Source organism: Nerophis ophidion, linkage group LG15 (assembly GCF_033978795.1).
Source record: "Nerophis ophidion isolate RoL-2023_Sa linkage group LG15, RoL_Noph_v1.0, whole genome shotgun sequence".
NCBI lineage: Eukaryota > Metazoa > Chordata > Actinopteri > Syngnathiformes > Syngnathidae > Nerophis > Nerophis ophidion.
Window position 1 is genome coordinate 44321776 of NC_084625.1, and position 18603 is coordinate 44340378.

The 18603-nt window shown below is 45.3% G+C and overlaps 1 protein-coding gene across 1 annotated transcript in view; it reads right to left on the reverse strand.

The window, feature by feature from the left end:
• malrd1 (MAM and LDL receptor class A domain containing 1) overlaps positions 1 to 18603 on the reverse strand; it is a 156319-nt gene that overhangs the window by 49327 nt on the left and 88389 nt on the right. Inside the window, 3 exon segments of the mRNA XM_061922419.1 lie at positions 7104 to 7259; positions 7337 to 7465; positions 10660 to 10840. Coding sequence (XP_061778403.1) covers positions 7104 to 7259; positions 7337 to 7465; positions 10660 to 10840 — 466 coding nt within the window.

The window sequence follows — 18603 nt, forward strand, 5'->3', positions numbered from 1 at the left end:
CCGGCCGGGCACAGCCCGAAGAGGCAACGTGGGTCATCCCTCCAATGGGCTCACCACTCATAGGAGGGGCCATAGAGGTCGGGTGCATTGTGAGCTGGGCGGCAGCCGAAGGCAGGGCACTTGGCGGTCCGATCCTCGGCTACAGAAGCTAGCTCTTGGGACGTGGAACGTCACCTCACTGGGGGGGAAGGAGCCTGAGCTAGTGCGCGAGGTAGAGAAGTTCCGGCTGGATATAGTCGGACTCACCTCGACGCACAGCAAGGGCTCTGGAACCAGTTCTCTCGAGAGGGACTGGACCCTCTTCCACTCTGGCGTTGCCGGCAGTGAGAGGCGACGGGCTGGGGTGGCAATTCTCGTTGCCCCCCCGGCTCAAAGCCTGCACGTTTGAGTTCAACCCAGTGGACGAGAGGGTAGCTTCCCTTCGCCTTCGGGTGGGGGGACGGGTCCTGACTGTTGTTTGTGCTTACGCACCAAACAGCAGTTCAGAATACCCACCCTTTTTGGGTACACTCGAGGGAGTACTGGAAAGTGCTCCTCCGGGTGATTCCCTTGTCCTACTGGGAGACTTCAACGCTCATGTTGGCAACGACAGTGAAACCTGGAGAGGCGTGATTGGGAAGAATGGCCGCCCGGATCTAAACCCGAGTGGTGTTTTGTTATTGGACTTTTGTGCTCGTCACGGATTGTCCATAACAAACACCATGTTCAAACATAAGGGTGTCCATATGTGCACTTGGCACCAGGACACCCTAGGCCGCAGTTCCATGATCGACTTTGTAGTTGTGTCATCGGATTTGCGGCCTTATGTTTTGGACACTCGGGTGAAGAGAGGGGCGGAGCTTTCTACCGATCACCACCTGGTGGTGAGTTGGCTGCGATGGTGGGGGAAGATGCCGGACAGACCTGGCAGGCCCAAGCGCATTGTGAGGGTCTGCTGGGAACGTCTGGCAGAGTCTCCTGTCAGAGAGAGTTTCAATTCACACCTCCGGGAGAACTTTGAACATGTCACAAGGGAAGTGCTGGACATTGAGTCCGAGTGGACCATGTTCCGAACCTCTATTGTCGAGGCGGCTGATTGGAGCTGTGGCCGCAAGGTTGTTGGTGCCTGTCATGGCGGTAATCCCAGAACCCGTTGGTGGACACCAGCAGTGAGGGATGCCGTCAAGCTGAAGAAGGAGTCCTATCGGGTTCTTTTGGCTCATAGGACTCCGGAGGCAGTGGACGGGTACCGACGGGCCAAGCGATGTGCAGCTTTAGCGGTCGCGGAGGCAAAAACTCGGACATGGGAAGAGTTCGGGGAAGCCATGGAAAACGACTTCCGGACGGCTTCGAAGCGATTCTGGACCACCATACGGCGCCTCAGGAAGGGGAAACAGTGCACTATCAACACCGTGTATGGTGCGGATGGTGTTCTGCTGACTTCGACTGCGGATGTTGTGGATCGGTGGAGGGAATACTTCGAAGACCTCCTCAATCCCACCAACACGTCTTTCTTTGAGGAAGCGGTGCCTGGGGAATCTGTAGTGGACTCTCCTATTTCTGGGGCTGAGGTCGCTGAGGTAGTTAAAAAGCTCCTCGGCGGCAAGGCCCCGGGGGTGGATGAGATCCGCCCGGAGTTCCTTAAGGCTCTGGATGCTGTGGGGCTGTCTTGGTTGACAAGACTCTGCAGCATCGCGTGGACATCGGGGGCGGTACCTCTGGATTGGCAGACCGGGGTGGTGGTCCCTCTCTTTAAGAAGGGGGACCGGAGGGTGTGTTCCAACAATCGTGGGATCACACTCCTCAGCCTTCCCGGTAAGGTTTATTCAGCTGTACTGGAGAGGAGGCTTTGCCGGATAGTCGAACCTCGGATTCAGGAGGAACAGTGTGGTTTTCGTCCTGGTCGTGGAACTGTGGACCAGTTCTATACTCTCGGCAGGGTTCTTGAGGGTGCATGGGAGTTTGCCCAACCAGTCTTCATGTGCTTTGTGGACTTGGAGAAGGCATTCGACCGTGTCCCTCGGGAAGTCCTGTGGGGAGTGCTCAGAGAATATGGGGTATCGGACTGTCTTATTGTGGCAGTCCGTTCCCTGTATGATCAGTGTCAGAGCTTGGTCCGCATTGCTGGCAGTAAGTCGGACACGTTTCCAGTGAGGGTTGGACTCCGCCAAGGCTGTCCTTTGTCACCGATTTTGTTCATAACTTTTATGGACAGAATTTCTAGGCGCAGTCAAGGCGTTGAGGTGTTCCGGTTTGGTGGCCACGGGATTAGGTCTCTGCTTTTTGCAGATGATGTAGTCCTGATGGCTTCATCTGGCCGGGATCTTCAGCTCTCACTGGATCGGTTCGCAGCCGAGTGTGAAGCGACCGGAATGAGAATCAGCACCTCCATGTCCGAGTCCATGGTTCTCGCCCGGAAAAGGGTGGAGTGCCATCTCCGGGTTGGGGAGGAGACCCTGCCCCAAGTGGAGGAGTTCAAGTACCTAGGAGTCTTGTTCACGAGTGGGGGAAGAGTGGATCGTGAGATCGACAGGCGGATCGGTGCGGCGTCTTCAGTAATGCGGACGTTGTATCGATCCGTTGTGGTGAAGAAGGAGCTGAGCCGGAAGGCAAAGCTCTCAATTTACCGGTCGATCTACGTTCCCATCCTCACCTATGGTCATGAGCTTTGGGTCATGACCGAAAGGATAAGATCACGGGTACAAGCGGCCGAAATGAGTTTCCTCCGCCGGGTGGCGGGGCTCTCCCTTAGAGATAGGGTGAGAAGCTCTGCCATCCGGGAGGAGCTCAAAGTAAAGCCGCTGCTCCTCCACATCGAGAGGAGCCAGATGAGGTGGTTCGGGCATCTGGTCAGGATGCCAACCGAACGCCTCCCTAGGGATGTGTTTAGGGCACGTCCAGCTGGTAGGAGGCCACGGGGAAGACCCAGGACACGTTGGGAAGACTATGTCTCCCGGCTGGCCTGGGAACGCCTCGGGATCCCCCGGGAAGAGCTAGACGAAGTGGCTGGAGATAGGGAAGTCTGGGCTTCCCTGCTTAGGCTGCTGCCCCCGCGACCCGACCTCGGATAAGCGGAAGATGATGGATGGATGGATGGAAAAAAAAACGGGTGCAGTTAATCATGTGACCGCCTGGCTCTGTTTGATTGGTGAAACGTAGTCAAATGTCACCAGTGACTGCATTTGATTGGTGAAACGCAGGCATGTGATGGATCCTACTTTGAAGGTCTGTCGGACGAACCAAAACAAACAAAGCGTGCATTAACAGCTGAATGTAGATAAATGGAGCGGAGTAAAAGTGGCGTTTCTTCTCTATAAATATACTCAAGTAAAAGTAAAAGTATGTTGAACTCTAAGGAGTACAATTTATCCCAAAAGTTACTCAAGTAAATGTAACGGAGTAAATGTAGCGCGTTACTACCCACCTCTGCCGGTACTGGGGGCTGCTGTGTCTGTGATGCTATGGTAATTGATCAATATCAATAAACACATGTCCACTTAATGAGGAAACACGTCAACTGAGAGTATATCAGATAAATTCATAAAACAAAACACTAACCTTTAAAATGTAACACTCCCTCTTCCAACTATACAAATATTATTCTCTCGACTGCTAAAACTCAATGAAGAAGTAGCTTCATTTGCTCTTATCCATTACTAAATATGTGTGCATTTTCACATCTACTGTAAACATCAAAGTCTTTAGTTTCGTACTAACATCATCAAGTACACTAAAATATTTAGTTGTTTTCTAACACAGGTAATATCTCAGGAAACGATAATATCGGACTGCCGATATTATCGGACATCTCTATTGTGAAAATTCCCAAAAATGTGCAGTTCCCCTTCAAGAGAGGCAATATTTTGCGGACAAGCTTAGTAGCTCAGCTTTGCATGTGCTATCAAGTTTGCACGTGTTTTATTTTGTGCTGTCATAATTAGGCGTTAGCTAAAATTTACTTTAACGGCGCTAATTTTTTGATACGCGATTAATGTACACCTGTCCTGTTTGACCCTCGTTCCAGTCCATTGTGGGAAAATGTATCTGCATTTAGTTACTGTTAAGCCACTGTCAGGCTTGCCCCTGACAGTTTGTCTGTTTTAGTTTTTTCCTCTGCATTTGTCTGTTTCCTGTGTTTAGTATTTCCTGTCTTTTAGTTCCTGTCAAGTGCTCTTAATTTGTCAGCTTCCTGTCATATTTCCTGAGTGCTGTGTTCCTCCTCAGTGTGTTTAGTATTTCCTGTCCTTAGTTCCTGTCTAGTGCTCTTATTTTGTCAGTTTCCTGTCTTGTTCCCTGAGTGCTGTCTTCCCCTTCAGTTGCGGCTGATTGGCATCTGGCCACACCCGTTGCCAATCAGCCGGCTCCTATTTGTACCTCCTTTTGTCTTGTGTCAGTTGCTGGATGTTTGTATTGTCGTTGCCTCATGTCACTCGTGTGTCTTTGCTACCTGTCGTGTCTGGCATCATTTCAGCTATTACCTGTCGTGCTACATCTTGTCCTGGTCGTCGTAGCGGTAAGCTGTTTTTGTTAGCCATAGCTATTTCCAGTTTTTCTGTTTGTTATCCTCTAGCTTCCATGCTAAAGTTCCTTTTTGTTTCCTGTTCGCTTCCATGCACAAGGCCTTTTGTTTTTTATCCGCCCACGTGCGCGCTTTTGGTTTGAATCCTTTGTTTGGTTTTGTCTTAGTATTTATATTAAAATCATGTTTGCTCACTCCTTGCCTGCCTCCATCTCTGCATCTTGGGGTTCGTCAACAAATACCCCTGACAGCCACAAGTAGAAAAAAAGAAGAAATGGACAAAGAGAAGGGAACATAACGGAAAGCCCAGATGCAAAGCCATGGCAAGTCATTCTCCTGACAAGATGGGCCATTTTCATCCACGATCGCCGTGAGACCAAATAACTGCAGCAGATTCCTGCTGGAGCGCTAGCGTTCAGAGAGATGGAGCTTCACTTCTGTGTTTAGATTACATTTTAGTGCATCGATAGCATAGAATTAGATTGTTACTGTAACTGTTTTTTAGTAAGATAGGATAAAAGCTCAGCAGAAATGAAATACGGCATGCAGGAAGTCGGGAGGCATTTTATCAGTTTCCTCAAAACATGTCAAGACACCGCTTCTCAAAACATTCCAGCTTCAAAATACGTCACACCAACACATTGCAGGTTTTTTTTTTTAATGACATTTAAAGTGTGTTTATGTTAATTTTGTGTTGCTGTGTAAAAAAAAAAAAAGCAACATTTTTAATAAACATAATTAAAGCAAAGACATGCACCTGGGGATAGGTTAATTGGCAACACTAAATGGTCCCTAGTGTGTGAATGTGAGTGTGAATGTTGTCTGTCTATCTGTGTTGGCCCTGCGATGAGGTGGTGACTTGTCCAGGGTGTACCCCGCCTTCCGCCCGATTGTAGCTGAGATAGGCGCCAGCGACCCCGAAAGGGAATAAGCGGTAGAAAATGGATGGATGGATGGATGGATGGATAATTAAAGCAAACTGATTGTCTAGTTCAGGGGTCGGGAAACTTTTTGTCTGAGAGAGCCATACAAGCCAAATACTTTAAAAAGTATATCCGTGAAAGCCATATAATATTTTTTCAAGACTGAATACAACTAAATGCGTGCATTTTTAAGTAAGACCAACATTTTTAGAGTGTAATAAGTTTCTTATTCTTTTTAATAACATTGTTATTCTGAAGCTAACCAATAATAAATAAAATACTTCTTACCATTAATGCGACTTCTTGAACAGGTGCGGTAGAAACCGGATGGATGGATTAAAATGCATGGGAATGTTTTATATTTTGAACGTTATTTTTGACTCTGTGATTACCAGCGGAATTATTCATTACTAAATACAATATTGTATATATTATAATCTTGTAATATTATACACCCTTGTGTGGTATTCAGGGCTGTGGAACCTGTTTGCATTTTTTTTTATCAAAAGAAAAATTATACAATTAATAACTTTTTCAAACAGAGACTCACTGACTTTGGCTCATTTTCTGTGAAGAAATCAGAATACATATTTAATGAACACACACCGTACACCCCCCTTACACATTTCTATTACATATAAGATGTCCTGGTCCACTGGACCCAGGGCTAATAGAAGTGTGGAAATCAATGTTCTTTTGCAGGGCTGTCCGGGTGGAGTTTCTTAAATGCCTCAAATGTCCGGCATTTTGAGTTAGGGTTGCGTGTATTTTCAATGTACAGGTTAAGAAGGGGTTAAAAAAAATTGTGCACACAGCAGCATTCGTGAGGGAGGGGCAGAGACAGAGAGAGCGAGAGAGTTGTGATGAACGCGCATGTGTCGTCAGGCTCTGCTTTTTATCCATAGATTTATCAGATTTTATTTCTTATTATCTATAGAATGGGTGTCAAAAGTGTGCCGCGGAAGTCATTTATTTAAGGCCCACAGCTAATGTTTTAAAGGCCCACGGCAAATTCTAAAGATACTACTAAAATAAACAAAAAGATAAACAAAAGCTTAAAGGCTAAATGTAATTTAGAAAAAGTTGCAATGTTGTGTTGACTAATAAAACACAGCAGGTTTTTTTCTTTCAAACTGTCATTGCTCAAAACATAATCCATCCATCCATCCATTTTCTACCGCTTATTCCCTTTTGGGGTCACGGGGGGCGCTGGCGCCTATCTCAGCTACAATCGGGCAGAAGGTGGGGTACACCCTGGACAAGTCGCCACCTCATCGCAGGGCCAACACAGATGGACAGACAACATTCAAACAAAATCAATGTTATTATGAATTATTGACCTATCCAAGGTTCCCAATCCTTCACATCAAATATTCCACGAAGAAAAATATTTTGGGTGGAAGATTTTGCAAATTTGGTAAATAAATAACCAAAAAAATAATATGTTGTTGTTTTCTTACTGTACCGAAAATGAACCGAACCGTGACCTCTGAACCGAGGTACGTACCGAACCAACATTTTTGTGTACCGTTACACCCCTGGTATACCCCATTTAGCGTCGGTTGAATTTGTGCGATCACAAAATCTGTACATTTTAGAGGAGGGGACGGTTAAAGGTGTTTTTATTTACCAGTTTAAACTTATGTGTTCTGTCCAACATCCTCTTTAGAGAACCCACCAACCTGGACTGTGATCAGAAGGTGGCCCAGTTCCCGCTGCCTCGCTGCTGCCACGGATCCTCCAATCAAAATCATCGTCAGTGTCCTGTGAAAGCTGGCAGGTCTCCTCCCATCCACCCATGTCGAAATTACAAGCTCCCGGCGTGGCAAAAACTCCCCCTACAGCAGGCGTAGAAGCGGTGTGAACGTGTGAAACGGAGGTGGTTCGGGTATTTTCTATTTTTGTATGCACTGACCGCAGTTCTCCTCGTCTGATTGGTCAGCGCAGTCGGCCTTGCCGTCGCACACCAGGTGGGACTCGATGCAGCGGCCACTGTGACACACAAAGTCTGTGACTGCAGGGCAGCTGGTGAGCTCTGCAGCACCTGAAACAAGGAAGAAAAAAGACTAATCCAACATACAGAGTGTGTCTTTGTGGGCTAAGACCATCCATCCATCCTCTTCCGCTTAGCCAAGGTCGGGTTGCAGGGGTTGCTTCGTTTAGCTTTCCCAGGGGATCCTGAGGCGTTCCCAGGCCAGCCGGGAGACATAGTCTTCCCAACGTGTCCTGGGTCTTCCCCGTGGCCTCCTACTGGTCGGACGTGCCGAAACACCTCCCTAGGGAGGCGCTCAGGTGGCATCCCGACCAGATGCCCGAACCACCTCATCTGGCTCCTCTGTTCGCAGCAGAGTGTAAAGAATCAGCACCTCCAAGTCTGAGTCCATGGTTCTCGCCCGGAAAAGGTTGGAGTGCCATCTCAGGGTTGGGAAGGAGACCCTGCCCCAAGTGTAGGAATTCAATTACCTCGGAGTCTTGTTCACGAGTGAGGGAAAAGTGGAACGTAAGGTCGACAGGCGGATCGGTGCGGCGTCTTCAGTAATTCGGACGCTGTACCGATCCGCTGTCGTGAAGAAGGAGCTGAGCCGGAAGGCAAAGCTCTCAATTTACCGGTCGATCTATGTTCTCATTCTCACCTATGGTCATGAGCTTTGGGTTATGATTGAAAGGATAAGATCACGGGTACAAGCGGCCGAAATGAGCTTCCTCTGCCTGGTGGTGGGTCTCTCCCTTAGAGATAGGGTGAGAAGCTCTGCCATCCGGGAGGAACTCAAAGTAAAGCCGCTGCTCCTTCACATGGAGAGGAGCCAGACTGGGGCGGCATGGCGTAGTGCAGGGGTCGGGAACCTTTTTGGCTGAGAGAGCCGAAAAGCCAAATATTTTCAAATGTATTTCCGTAAGAGCCATATAATATATTTTTTTAACACTGAACACAACTAAACGCGTGCATTTTTTAAGTAAGACCAACATTTTTAGAGTATAATAGGTCTCTTATTCTTTGTAATAACATTGTTATTCTGAAGATAACTGTGGAGGGGGCGTGGCCTGCTGGCCTGCAGCGACAGGTGCGTAGCGACAGGTGCGTAGATGGCCCACCTGGGCCTTGTTATCTAATCACCTGTCGCTCTGTTATAAGCAGCAGCCAAAAGGAGAGATGGGGTTGGGGCTGGAAATACAATTGCTGGAAAACAACTGAGAGACTTATTGAAAAATAAAACAATATTGTAACCCTGAAACAGGCTCTCATGTCGGTGCTTGGTGGTCTGAAGAACCCCCAGGAGGGCAAGCCCCACACTAACCAATAATCACTAAATAACTTCCTACCATAACGCAACTTCTTGAACGGATGGATGGATTAAAAATGCATGATAATGTTTTATATTTTGAACATTATTTTTAACACTGTGATTACAAGTGAAATTATTCATTACTTATCGTTTTAAGCAACATCAGCTCAGATTTATCCGAGAGCTAGATGCAGTCATCAAAAGAGCCACATCTGGCTCCTGAGCCATAGGTTCCCTATCCCTGGCGTAGTGGGTAGAGTTGCAGGTTCGCTTCCCACCTATTGACATCCAAATCGCTGCCGTTGTGTCCTTGGGCAGGACACTTCACCCTTTGCCCCCCGGTGCCGCTCACACTGGTGAATGAATGATAGGTGGTGGTCGGAGGGACCGTAGGCGCAAACTGGGAGCCACGCTTCCGTCAGTCTACCCCAGGGCAGCTGTGGCTACAGATGTAGCTTACCACCACCAGGTGTGAATGAATGATGGGTTCCCAATTCTCTGTGAACGCTTTGAGTATCTAACAATAAAAAAAAGGGCTAAAACCTTCCTCACAAAATGTGTGAAGCAGGTAAAAAAACACCAAGACATCTGCTTGTTTTTACTGAAACAAAGCCTTTCTGTGTTCCGCTCCAAAGGATGCGAGCGGTGGAGAAGAGCGCGCTCAAGCTGACAAGATGTTTCAGCAGTCTTAGAGAGTGTTTGTGTGTGTGTCAGCGAGAAGACAAATCCCTCTTGGCGTCCATTCTTGAACATACAAACATCACCTGACAGCTGGCTTTTAAAGACGTGCACTGCGAACTTTAAAGGCCTACTGAAACCCACTACTACCGACCACGCAGTCTGATAGTTTATATATCAATGATGAAATATTAACATTGCAACACATGCCAATACGGCCTTTTTAGTTTGCTAAATTGCAATTTTAAATTTCCCATGAAGTATCCTGTTGAAAACATCGCGGAATGATGACGTGTGTGCGTGACGTCAACGGTGGTAGCGGACATGTTCTTCCAGCACTGATCACGGCTAAAAGTAGTCTGGTTTTATCGCATAATTATGCAGTATTCTGGACTTCTGTGTTGCTGAATCTTTTGCAATTTGTTCAATTAATAATGGAGACGTCAAAGAAGAAAGATGTTGGTGGAAAGCCGTGTATTGCAGCCGGCTGTAGCAACACAAACACTGCCGGTGTTTCTTTGTTTGTTGTGAAGCTTTAATATGGAACAGAGCGGTCAAGCGAACATGGTTCTCTACCACATGTCAACTAGCAGGTTTCCGTGAGAAAATTGTGGTAATAAGTCGGCTCTTACCGTAAACATGAGCGGAGCTTGTGTCGTTCCTCCTGCAGCTGTCAAAGAGGCAGCTGCGACTTTCTTGGCTTCTTCGTACCCCTCCGACTTTCAGGTATGACTATATAATCTCACTAAAACACTAGTAACACAAAAGTAAAGATAAGGGATTTTACAGAATTATCCTAGTAAATGTGTCTAATAACATCTGAATCGCTCCCACTGCCCTCGTCTTTTTTTGTTTCTTCTAGTCCTTCACTCTCACTATCCTCATCCACAAATTTTCATCCTCGCTCAAATTAATGGGGAAATTGTCGCTTTCTCGTTCCGAATCGCTCTAGCTGCTGGTGGCCATGATTGTAAACAATGTGAGGATGTGAGGAGCCCTACAACCCGTGACGTCACGTGCACATCGTCTGCTACTTCCGGTACAGGCAAGGCTTTTTTATTAGTGACCAAAAGTTATGAACTTTATCGTCGATGTTCTCTACTAAATCCTTTCAGCAAAAATATGGCAATATCACGAAATGATCAAGTATGACACATAAAATGGACCTGCTATCCCCGTTTGAATAAGAAAATCTCATTTCAGTAGGCCTTTAACAGCAAAGACCGTGCCATAAATCAGAGTTGACTCCGTATCGCCCCCCCATCTTGTCACTCACTGGGGGCGCAGTCTTCAAACTCCAGGTCGTCCAGGGCGGCGCCCCCGCTCACGTCCCGCCAACGCACGCCCTCGAAGATCACCTGGAAGTTCCTCAGTTTCCTCAGCGAGACCTGGGCTCGGTTCCACTGGTTCCCCTGATGGCCCGTTTTGTTCCACGCCTCCCACAAGGCGTCCTCCGTCTGTGCCCGGAAGATTCATTGTGAGTTGACATTTCACACGAGGAGAGACAGGAAGTCAGGATAAAAAGGTGCAGCGTCCATCTGAGGACTTAGCATTAAATTCAGAAGGACTGGCTCTCATGCCACATGTGGAGTTCATTTAGAAATACACGCCAAGTATGTCATTCCTCAGCAAGTTTTTTTTCCCCCTGGCAGCAGCCAGACACCACATGTGACTAAAGCAGCTCGTGAACAAGCAACATGACCCAAGTGAAGCTTTGTGGACGCCGGCATGGTCACACCGGCCTTGTGTTGCAGTGGAATGTCAAATAACTGCACTCAGACACAGCTGACAAAACCAGTAAATGGCATTTGTCTGATAGACCTTCATTTATAGAAGTGTCTGCATAGACAACAACGATGTGAATTATCAGATATTTCACTGTTGATACAGCTTTTTCACTTGCAATACAATACCAATATTGATTTGATTCAGTGTCAGCAGAAATCATTCATACAGAGCATCTGGAAAATTTCACAGCGCTATTCATATTCTCTTCATGTCATATTATGTTCCCTCTAGTGCTGTTGTTTTTAGGTTAGAGTTTGTATCCAATCAGAATTCAGCTAGTTTATGTTGCCATGCTGGACTTCAGAATCAACAATGCAGGCTTCTGTGCACTGTAAGGGAACGGGGACAAACAGTTGATAGACAGTTGCGATCAGATAACGAGTTGTTGTCAGTAAGGCTTTCTAGCTGGCCTTAGGTTGAACGTGGCATTTACGCGTCCTGTGATTGGATACTCACCGAGACCGTTAGCAAATGAATTTAAGAACACAGTTGATACAGTTGCGATAGCCAATCAGAACACTAGTTGTTGACAGTAGCCTATATAGGTAGCCTGATGTTAACGAGACTGTGATTGGATACTCACAAAGTGAGTATCCAATAACAAGTTGCAACCTAACAGGAAGCAGGACGTGTTCACCCACAAAGAAGGTGAAGAAAATGTTGATTAGGTGACAGATTAGGGCTGGGCAATATGGCCTTTTTTTTTAATATCTTGATATTTTTAGGCCATACACGATATACATCTCGATATTTTGCCTTAGCCTTGAACTAACTTGATACATATAATAACAGCAGTATGATGATTATTTGTGTCTACATTAAAACATTCTTCTTCATACTGCATTAATATATGCTACTTTTAAACTTTCATGCAGAGAGGGAAATCACAACTACGGTAAGTCAATTGACCAAAACTGTATTTATTAAACAGTTATTAGCAGGTGATTTTTCAAATGATGCTACATATTAGCAGTAATGCTACTTTCGGTAGAAACGCTTTTGCCCCACACTTCCCGCTTGAAGCCAAACCACCGCCAGACGATGGACGCCCTGCTGTTTTTCTTGGGAATTAATTCTTCCTTCATTCGCACCTTCTTTCTCTCGTATTACCACTCGCACGGCTTCGCTAGCATCACAGCTAACGTTACCCAGTCTGCTACCCCTCTGCTCCGTGAGGGCGTATACGTATGTGACGTATGACGTGACAATATTTGACGTACAGTGGGGCAAAAGAGTATTTAGTCAGCCAGCGATTGTGCAAGTTCTCCCACTTAAAATGATGACAGAGGTCTGTAATTTTCATCATAGGTACACTTCAACTGTGAGAGACAGAATGTGAAAAAAAAATTCCAAGAATTCACATTTTAGGAATTTTAAAGAATTTATTTGTAAATTATGGTTGAAAATAAGTATTTTGTCAATCATTCAAAGCTCTCACTGATGGAAGGAGGTTTTGGCTCAAAATCTCACGATACATGGCCCCATTCATTCTTTCCTTAACACGGATCAATCGTCCTGTCCCCTTAGCAGAAAAACAGCCCCAAAGCATGATGTTTCCACCCCCATGCTTCACAGTAGGTATGGTGTTCTTGGGATGCAACTCAGTATTCTTCTTCCTCCAAACACGACGAGTTGAGTTTATACCAAAATGGATACATGGATGATACAGCAGAGGATTGGGAGAATGTCATGTGGTCAGATGAAGACAAAATAGAACTTTTTGGTATATACTCGACTCGTCGTGTTTGGAGGAAGAAGAATACTGAGTTGCATCCCAAGAACACCATACCTACTGTGAAGCATGGGTGTGGAAACATCATGCTTTGGGGCTGTTTTTCTGCTAAGGGGACAGGACGATTGATCCGTGTTAAGGAAAGAATGAATGGGGCCATGTATCGTGAGATTTTGAACCAAAACCTCCTTCCATCAGTGAGAGCTTTGAATGGTCGACCAAATACTTATTTTCCACCATAATTTACAAATAAATTCTTTAAAATTCCCACAATGTGAATTCCTGGATTTTTTTTCACAATCTGTCTCTCACAGTTGAAGTGTACCTATGATGAAAATGATAGACTTCTGTCATCATTTTAAGTGGGAGAACTTGCTGACTAAATACTTTTTGCCCCACTGTATGTAAGAAGGTGCGCTTGTCTGTGAGAAGGAGAGAGAAGAAAGAGTGTGAAGAGCCTGTAGTGTAATGCCCGCAGCTAAAAGCAACTGCGTGAGAACGTATACTCGAATATCACGATTTAGTCATTTTCTATATCGCACAGAGACAAACCCGCGATATATCGCGTATATCGATATATCGCCCAGCCCTATGACAGATATACATTTGCAAGGCCATTTTCAAGAAGGATATTTAAAGAGAAAGTACATCTTGTGAGAGGATGTTGGCGATGAAATGGGGAAATGCCAGCCATTTCCACTCGAATCAGCAGACTAAGAGCGGTACCACAGGCTTATACGGCGTCGAGTGGCTGCTACAAATTGTGAGTTAAAAATGTTATTTCTGTAGTTTTTCACGTTTGTTTCTTTCAATTTTAATTTTTACAATACCACATTAGATGTTTTAATTGCTGATGTGGGTTTATTGATTTTTAAATGTGCCAGAAAATAACCCGTTCCGTACACTGTTAGAGGTGATTAAATGCCCAGTAGTGCTTAATGATGTTTTTGTATCGTATTTCTCCAGCAATGACCATGTGGTGACATAAATGATGATATTTTGAGAGGTAATCATTGAAGTCGGACATCATTGAAGGCCTAGGTGGGAAACGCACGGCCCGCCAATGAACAGTCTTATTCCAAAACGGCGTAAATTGTCCTCAAAAATCTACACAATACTCCATAATGACAAAGTGAATTTATTTTTTTATTTTTTTATGAAAATGGAATAAAAATAAAACACAAGAACATTAGTATTCACAGTTTTTGCCATGAAGTTCAAAAGTGAGCCCAGGAGCATCCTGATTCAACTGATCACCATTGAGATGTTCCTACAGCTTTAATGAGAGGCCAAATTAAATTCAGTTGAGTGTACATCATTTGGCAAGGCACACACTGGTCTATATAAAAGGTCCCACACTTGGCAATGCATGGCAGAGCACAAAGCAAGAATGAAGTCGAAGAAGGCACTGCCTTTGCGTGCCGGCCCAGTCGCATACTATTTACGATTTTTCACACACAAATCTATGCAAGGCATACTTGGTCAACAGCCATACAGGTCACACTGAGGGTGGCCGTATAAACAACTTTAACACTGTTACAAATATGCGCCACACTTTGAACCCACACCAAACAAGAGTGACAAACACATTTCGGGAGAACATCTGCACCGTAACACAACATAAACACAACAGAACTAATACCCAGAACCCGTTGCAGCACTAACTCTTCCAGGGCGCTACAATATACACCCCGCTACCCTCTTTCCCCCCCACACCTCAACCCTGCCCACCTCAACCTCCTCATGCTCTCTCTGGGAGAGCATGTCCTAAATTCCAAGCTGCTGTTTTGAGGAATGTTAATAAAAAATAATGTACTTTGTGACTTCAATAATAAATATGGCAGTGCCATGTTGGCATTTTACTCCATAACTTGAGTTGATTAATTTTGAAAAACCTTGTTACATTGTTTAATGCGTCCAGCGGGGCATCACAACAAAATTAAGCATAATAATGTGTTTGTGGAGAGACGCAGCCGAGGGGCCGACAGCGGGCCGAGAGAGGCGCTCTGGACCAAGATGGAGGCCAGGAGGCGGGGCATGCGGCGGCGAGGAGAGGCGTGAGGCACGCGGAGCGGCAGGAGGACGGCAATCGGAGTCAGGTGCGTAGGGCATCGGAGTCAGGTGCGTAGGGCACACACTTGCTCACAATCTGCGCATCTGCTCCTAGACTTTAAGAGAGGCGAAGGGGGCACGATTGGGGAGAGAGAGGAGGAAACCACGGCAGCCCGACCACAAGCCCGGCAACCAAGATCACGCCAAAATGAGTCATCGCCACAGACGCAGCAGGCGAGCACCGAAAAGTGCAGCGCGACCAGGAAGAGGAGCCGGTGCACTAGAAATGGGCGCGCCCGACTGGCCCGAAGAAAGGTCGTGCGAAACAATAAAAGTAAATCAAACCTGCTACGACGCGTCGTGTGTCCAGTGTCACCGCAACCCACACGAGGACGGCTGGGAGTACGTCACAGTGTTAATTCCACGACTGTATATATCGGTATCGGTTGATTTCGGTATTGGTAATTGAGAGTTGGACAATACCGTAATATTGGATATCTGCAAAAAAGCCATTAAAGGACATCTCGAATTCCATCCATCCATCCCTTTCTACTGCTTATTCCCTTTTCTCAGCTACAATCAGGCGGAAGGCGGGGTACACCCTGGACAAGTCACCACCTCATCGCAGGGCCAACAAAGACAGACAACATTCACACTAACATTCACACACTAGGGACTATTTAGTGTTGTCTATCAACCTATCCCCAGGTGCATCTTGAATTAAAGAGAAAATTCAGTTCACAAAATCCAAATACAAAAAAATTCAGTTACATAAATTCAGTGTGAAAAAAAGTTTGGCAATAAAGAAATTAACTTCCATACCACATCTATGACTGTAATATGTGGTGCCTGTTGAGAGATGACAGCTAGTGAAAGTGGTGTTAGCTCAGGGTGAGGACAGCAGTCATGAAGCAATTTCGTTTCTACAATTATAATGTACCAACGTTTACTGTACAGTATAGGAATTAGATAATCTGTTAACAGGAATCACTAACGTTGTTACTAGTACTGGTCAACACTCGACAGAACATTGTTGAGCTTTGAAAATGTTTGTAGTGCATATGCGTTAAAGGGGAACATTATCACCAAACCTATGCAAGCGTCAATATATACCTTGATGTTGCAGAAAAAAGACCATGTATTTTTTTAAACGATTTCCGAACTCTAAATGGGTGAATTTTGGCAAACTAAACGCCTTTCTGTTTATCCGTCTTTTAGCGATGACGTCAGAACGTGACGTCATCGAGGTAACACACCCGCCATTTTCATTTTCACATTACAAACACCGGGTCTCAGCTCTGTTATTTTCCGTTTTTCCGACTATTTTATGGAACCTTAGAGACATCATGCCTCGTCGGTGTGTTGTCGGAGGGTGTAACAACACTAACAGGGAGGGATTCAAGTTGCACCACTGGCCGGAAGATGCGAAAGTGTCTGCCGCCAGACCCCCATTGAATGTACCAAAGTGTCTTCACATTTGACCGGCGATGACAGACATGGCACAGAGATGTATGGATAACCTGCAGGTGCATTTGCAATGATAATTTCAATGAAATCACAAAGGTGAGTTTTGTTGTTGACTCATGTGCTAATCAGACATATTTGGTTGCGGCTTGACTGCCAGCTAATCGATGCTAACATGCTGCGCTAATCGATGCTAACATGCTATTTACCGGCGATGACAGACATGGCACAGAGATGTATGGATAACCTGCAGATGCATTTGCGATGATAAAGTCAACAAAATCACAAAGGTGAGTTTTGTTGATGTTGACTTACGTGCTAATCAGACGTATTTGGTCGCGGCGTGACTGCCAGCTAATCGATGCTAACATCCTATTTACCGGCGGTGCTAAAGCAGACATGGCACAGAGATGTATGGATAACCTGCAGATGCATTTGCAACTATATTACGTTGCCTTCCACCCACATTTAATGCGAAAAAAACACTTACCAATCGACGGATTTAAGTTGCTCAATTATCACAAAATGCGAAAGTCCTGATCGTTTGGTCTGCACATTTTACCGGCGATGCTAACGCAGCTATTCGGCCATGCTATGGCTATGAATAGCGTCAATAGCTATTCGCTCAATAGCTTCAGTTTCTTCTTCAATACTTTCATACTCCAACCATCTGTTTCAATACATGCGTAATCTGTTGAATCGCTTAAGCCGCTGAAATCCGAGTCTAAATCCGAGCTAATGTCACTATATCTTGCTGTGGTATTCCCATTGTTTGTTTACATTGGCAGCACTGTATGACGTCACAGGGAAATGGATAGTCGCATCGCAAATAGCGAAAATCAAGCACTTTAAAGCTTTATTTAGGGATATTCCGGGACCGGTAAAATTTAGAAAAAAAACAAACCACTGGGAACTGATTTTTATTGTTTTCAACCCTTTTGAAATTGTGATAATGTTCCCCTTTAAGTGACCCTCTATCAAGTTTTGTGACCTACAGCAGTGTCATGCAATTACTCAACATTACTGAATGATAGCGTGACACAAGGTAACAAAACTGAAAGATATAGTCTCTGTATAACGTTTCAGAAAATATATTTAGCACACAAAGAGGTATTACTATGTTGGATAGCTAATATAACTCCCTCAGTAAGTACTGTTCTGCAGTCATTTGAGTCAATGTCCTCGTCTTCAGCTCAAAATAGCGGTCCATAACTTTGCGTCATTAACTCTAATGCTTTCGTGCGGCGGTGTGAGCGCGGTAGGAAGTCGCAGGCGAGTGGCTGAACGTCACCAGCCTGAAGAGGACGAGCAAAAGCGCTTGTGCTGCGCAGCCTGAAGCCGACCGACATGAAAGATGCGAGAGGAGGAAGGAAGCTTTGATATGACGGCGTCACTGTCGACGTAAATATGTACACATGACGCAAGCAAAGGCCATTTCAAACAGAATACCGTATTTTTCGGACTATAAGTCACAGTTTTTTTCTTATACTTAGGAGCGACTTATGTGTGAAATTATAAACACATTACCGTAAAATATCAAATAATATTATTTAGCTCATTCGTGTACTTGGGGTCAGAGAGTGCTTCTACACCACGCTTGCCTTGATTTGACACAATCAGACACTCGTGGCCCATTGGTTCCGAGTTTGCTACTCCAAGTCTCGTCACTTTCATACTGGACAAATGAAAAGTGCATTATTTTCCTTACTCCTCAGCCGCCAATGTTTCCAATTAGTACGTTTCCTTCCGCTATGTAGCCAAGATGGCGACTATTGATGGAAGTAGGGCTGGGCGATATATCTCGCGGGTTTGTCTCTATGCGATATAGAAAATGACTACCGTATTTTTCGGACTATACTGTAAGTCGCAGTATTTTTCATAGTTTGGCCGGGTGTGCGACTTATACTACGGAGCGACTTATGTGTGAAATGATAAAGACATTACCGTAAAATATCAAATAATATTATTTAGCTCATTCGCGGAAGAGACGAAGAAAATGTCAGCAATCGTCACACACACGTCAACTAATAGATTTGTAGAAAACTCCTGTGGATGTACTACCAGTCTGTGGTTGCCAGTGTTCTGTTCTACATGGTAGTGTGCTGGGGGGGTAGTACATCTAAGAAGGACAGCTCCAGACTTGAGAAACTGATCAGGCGGGCCGGTTCTACAATCGGAATGAAA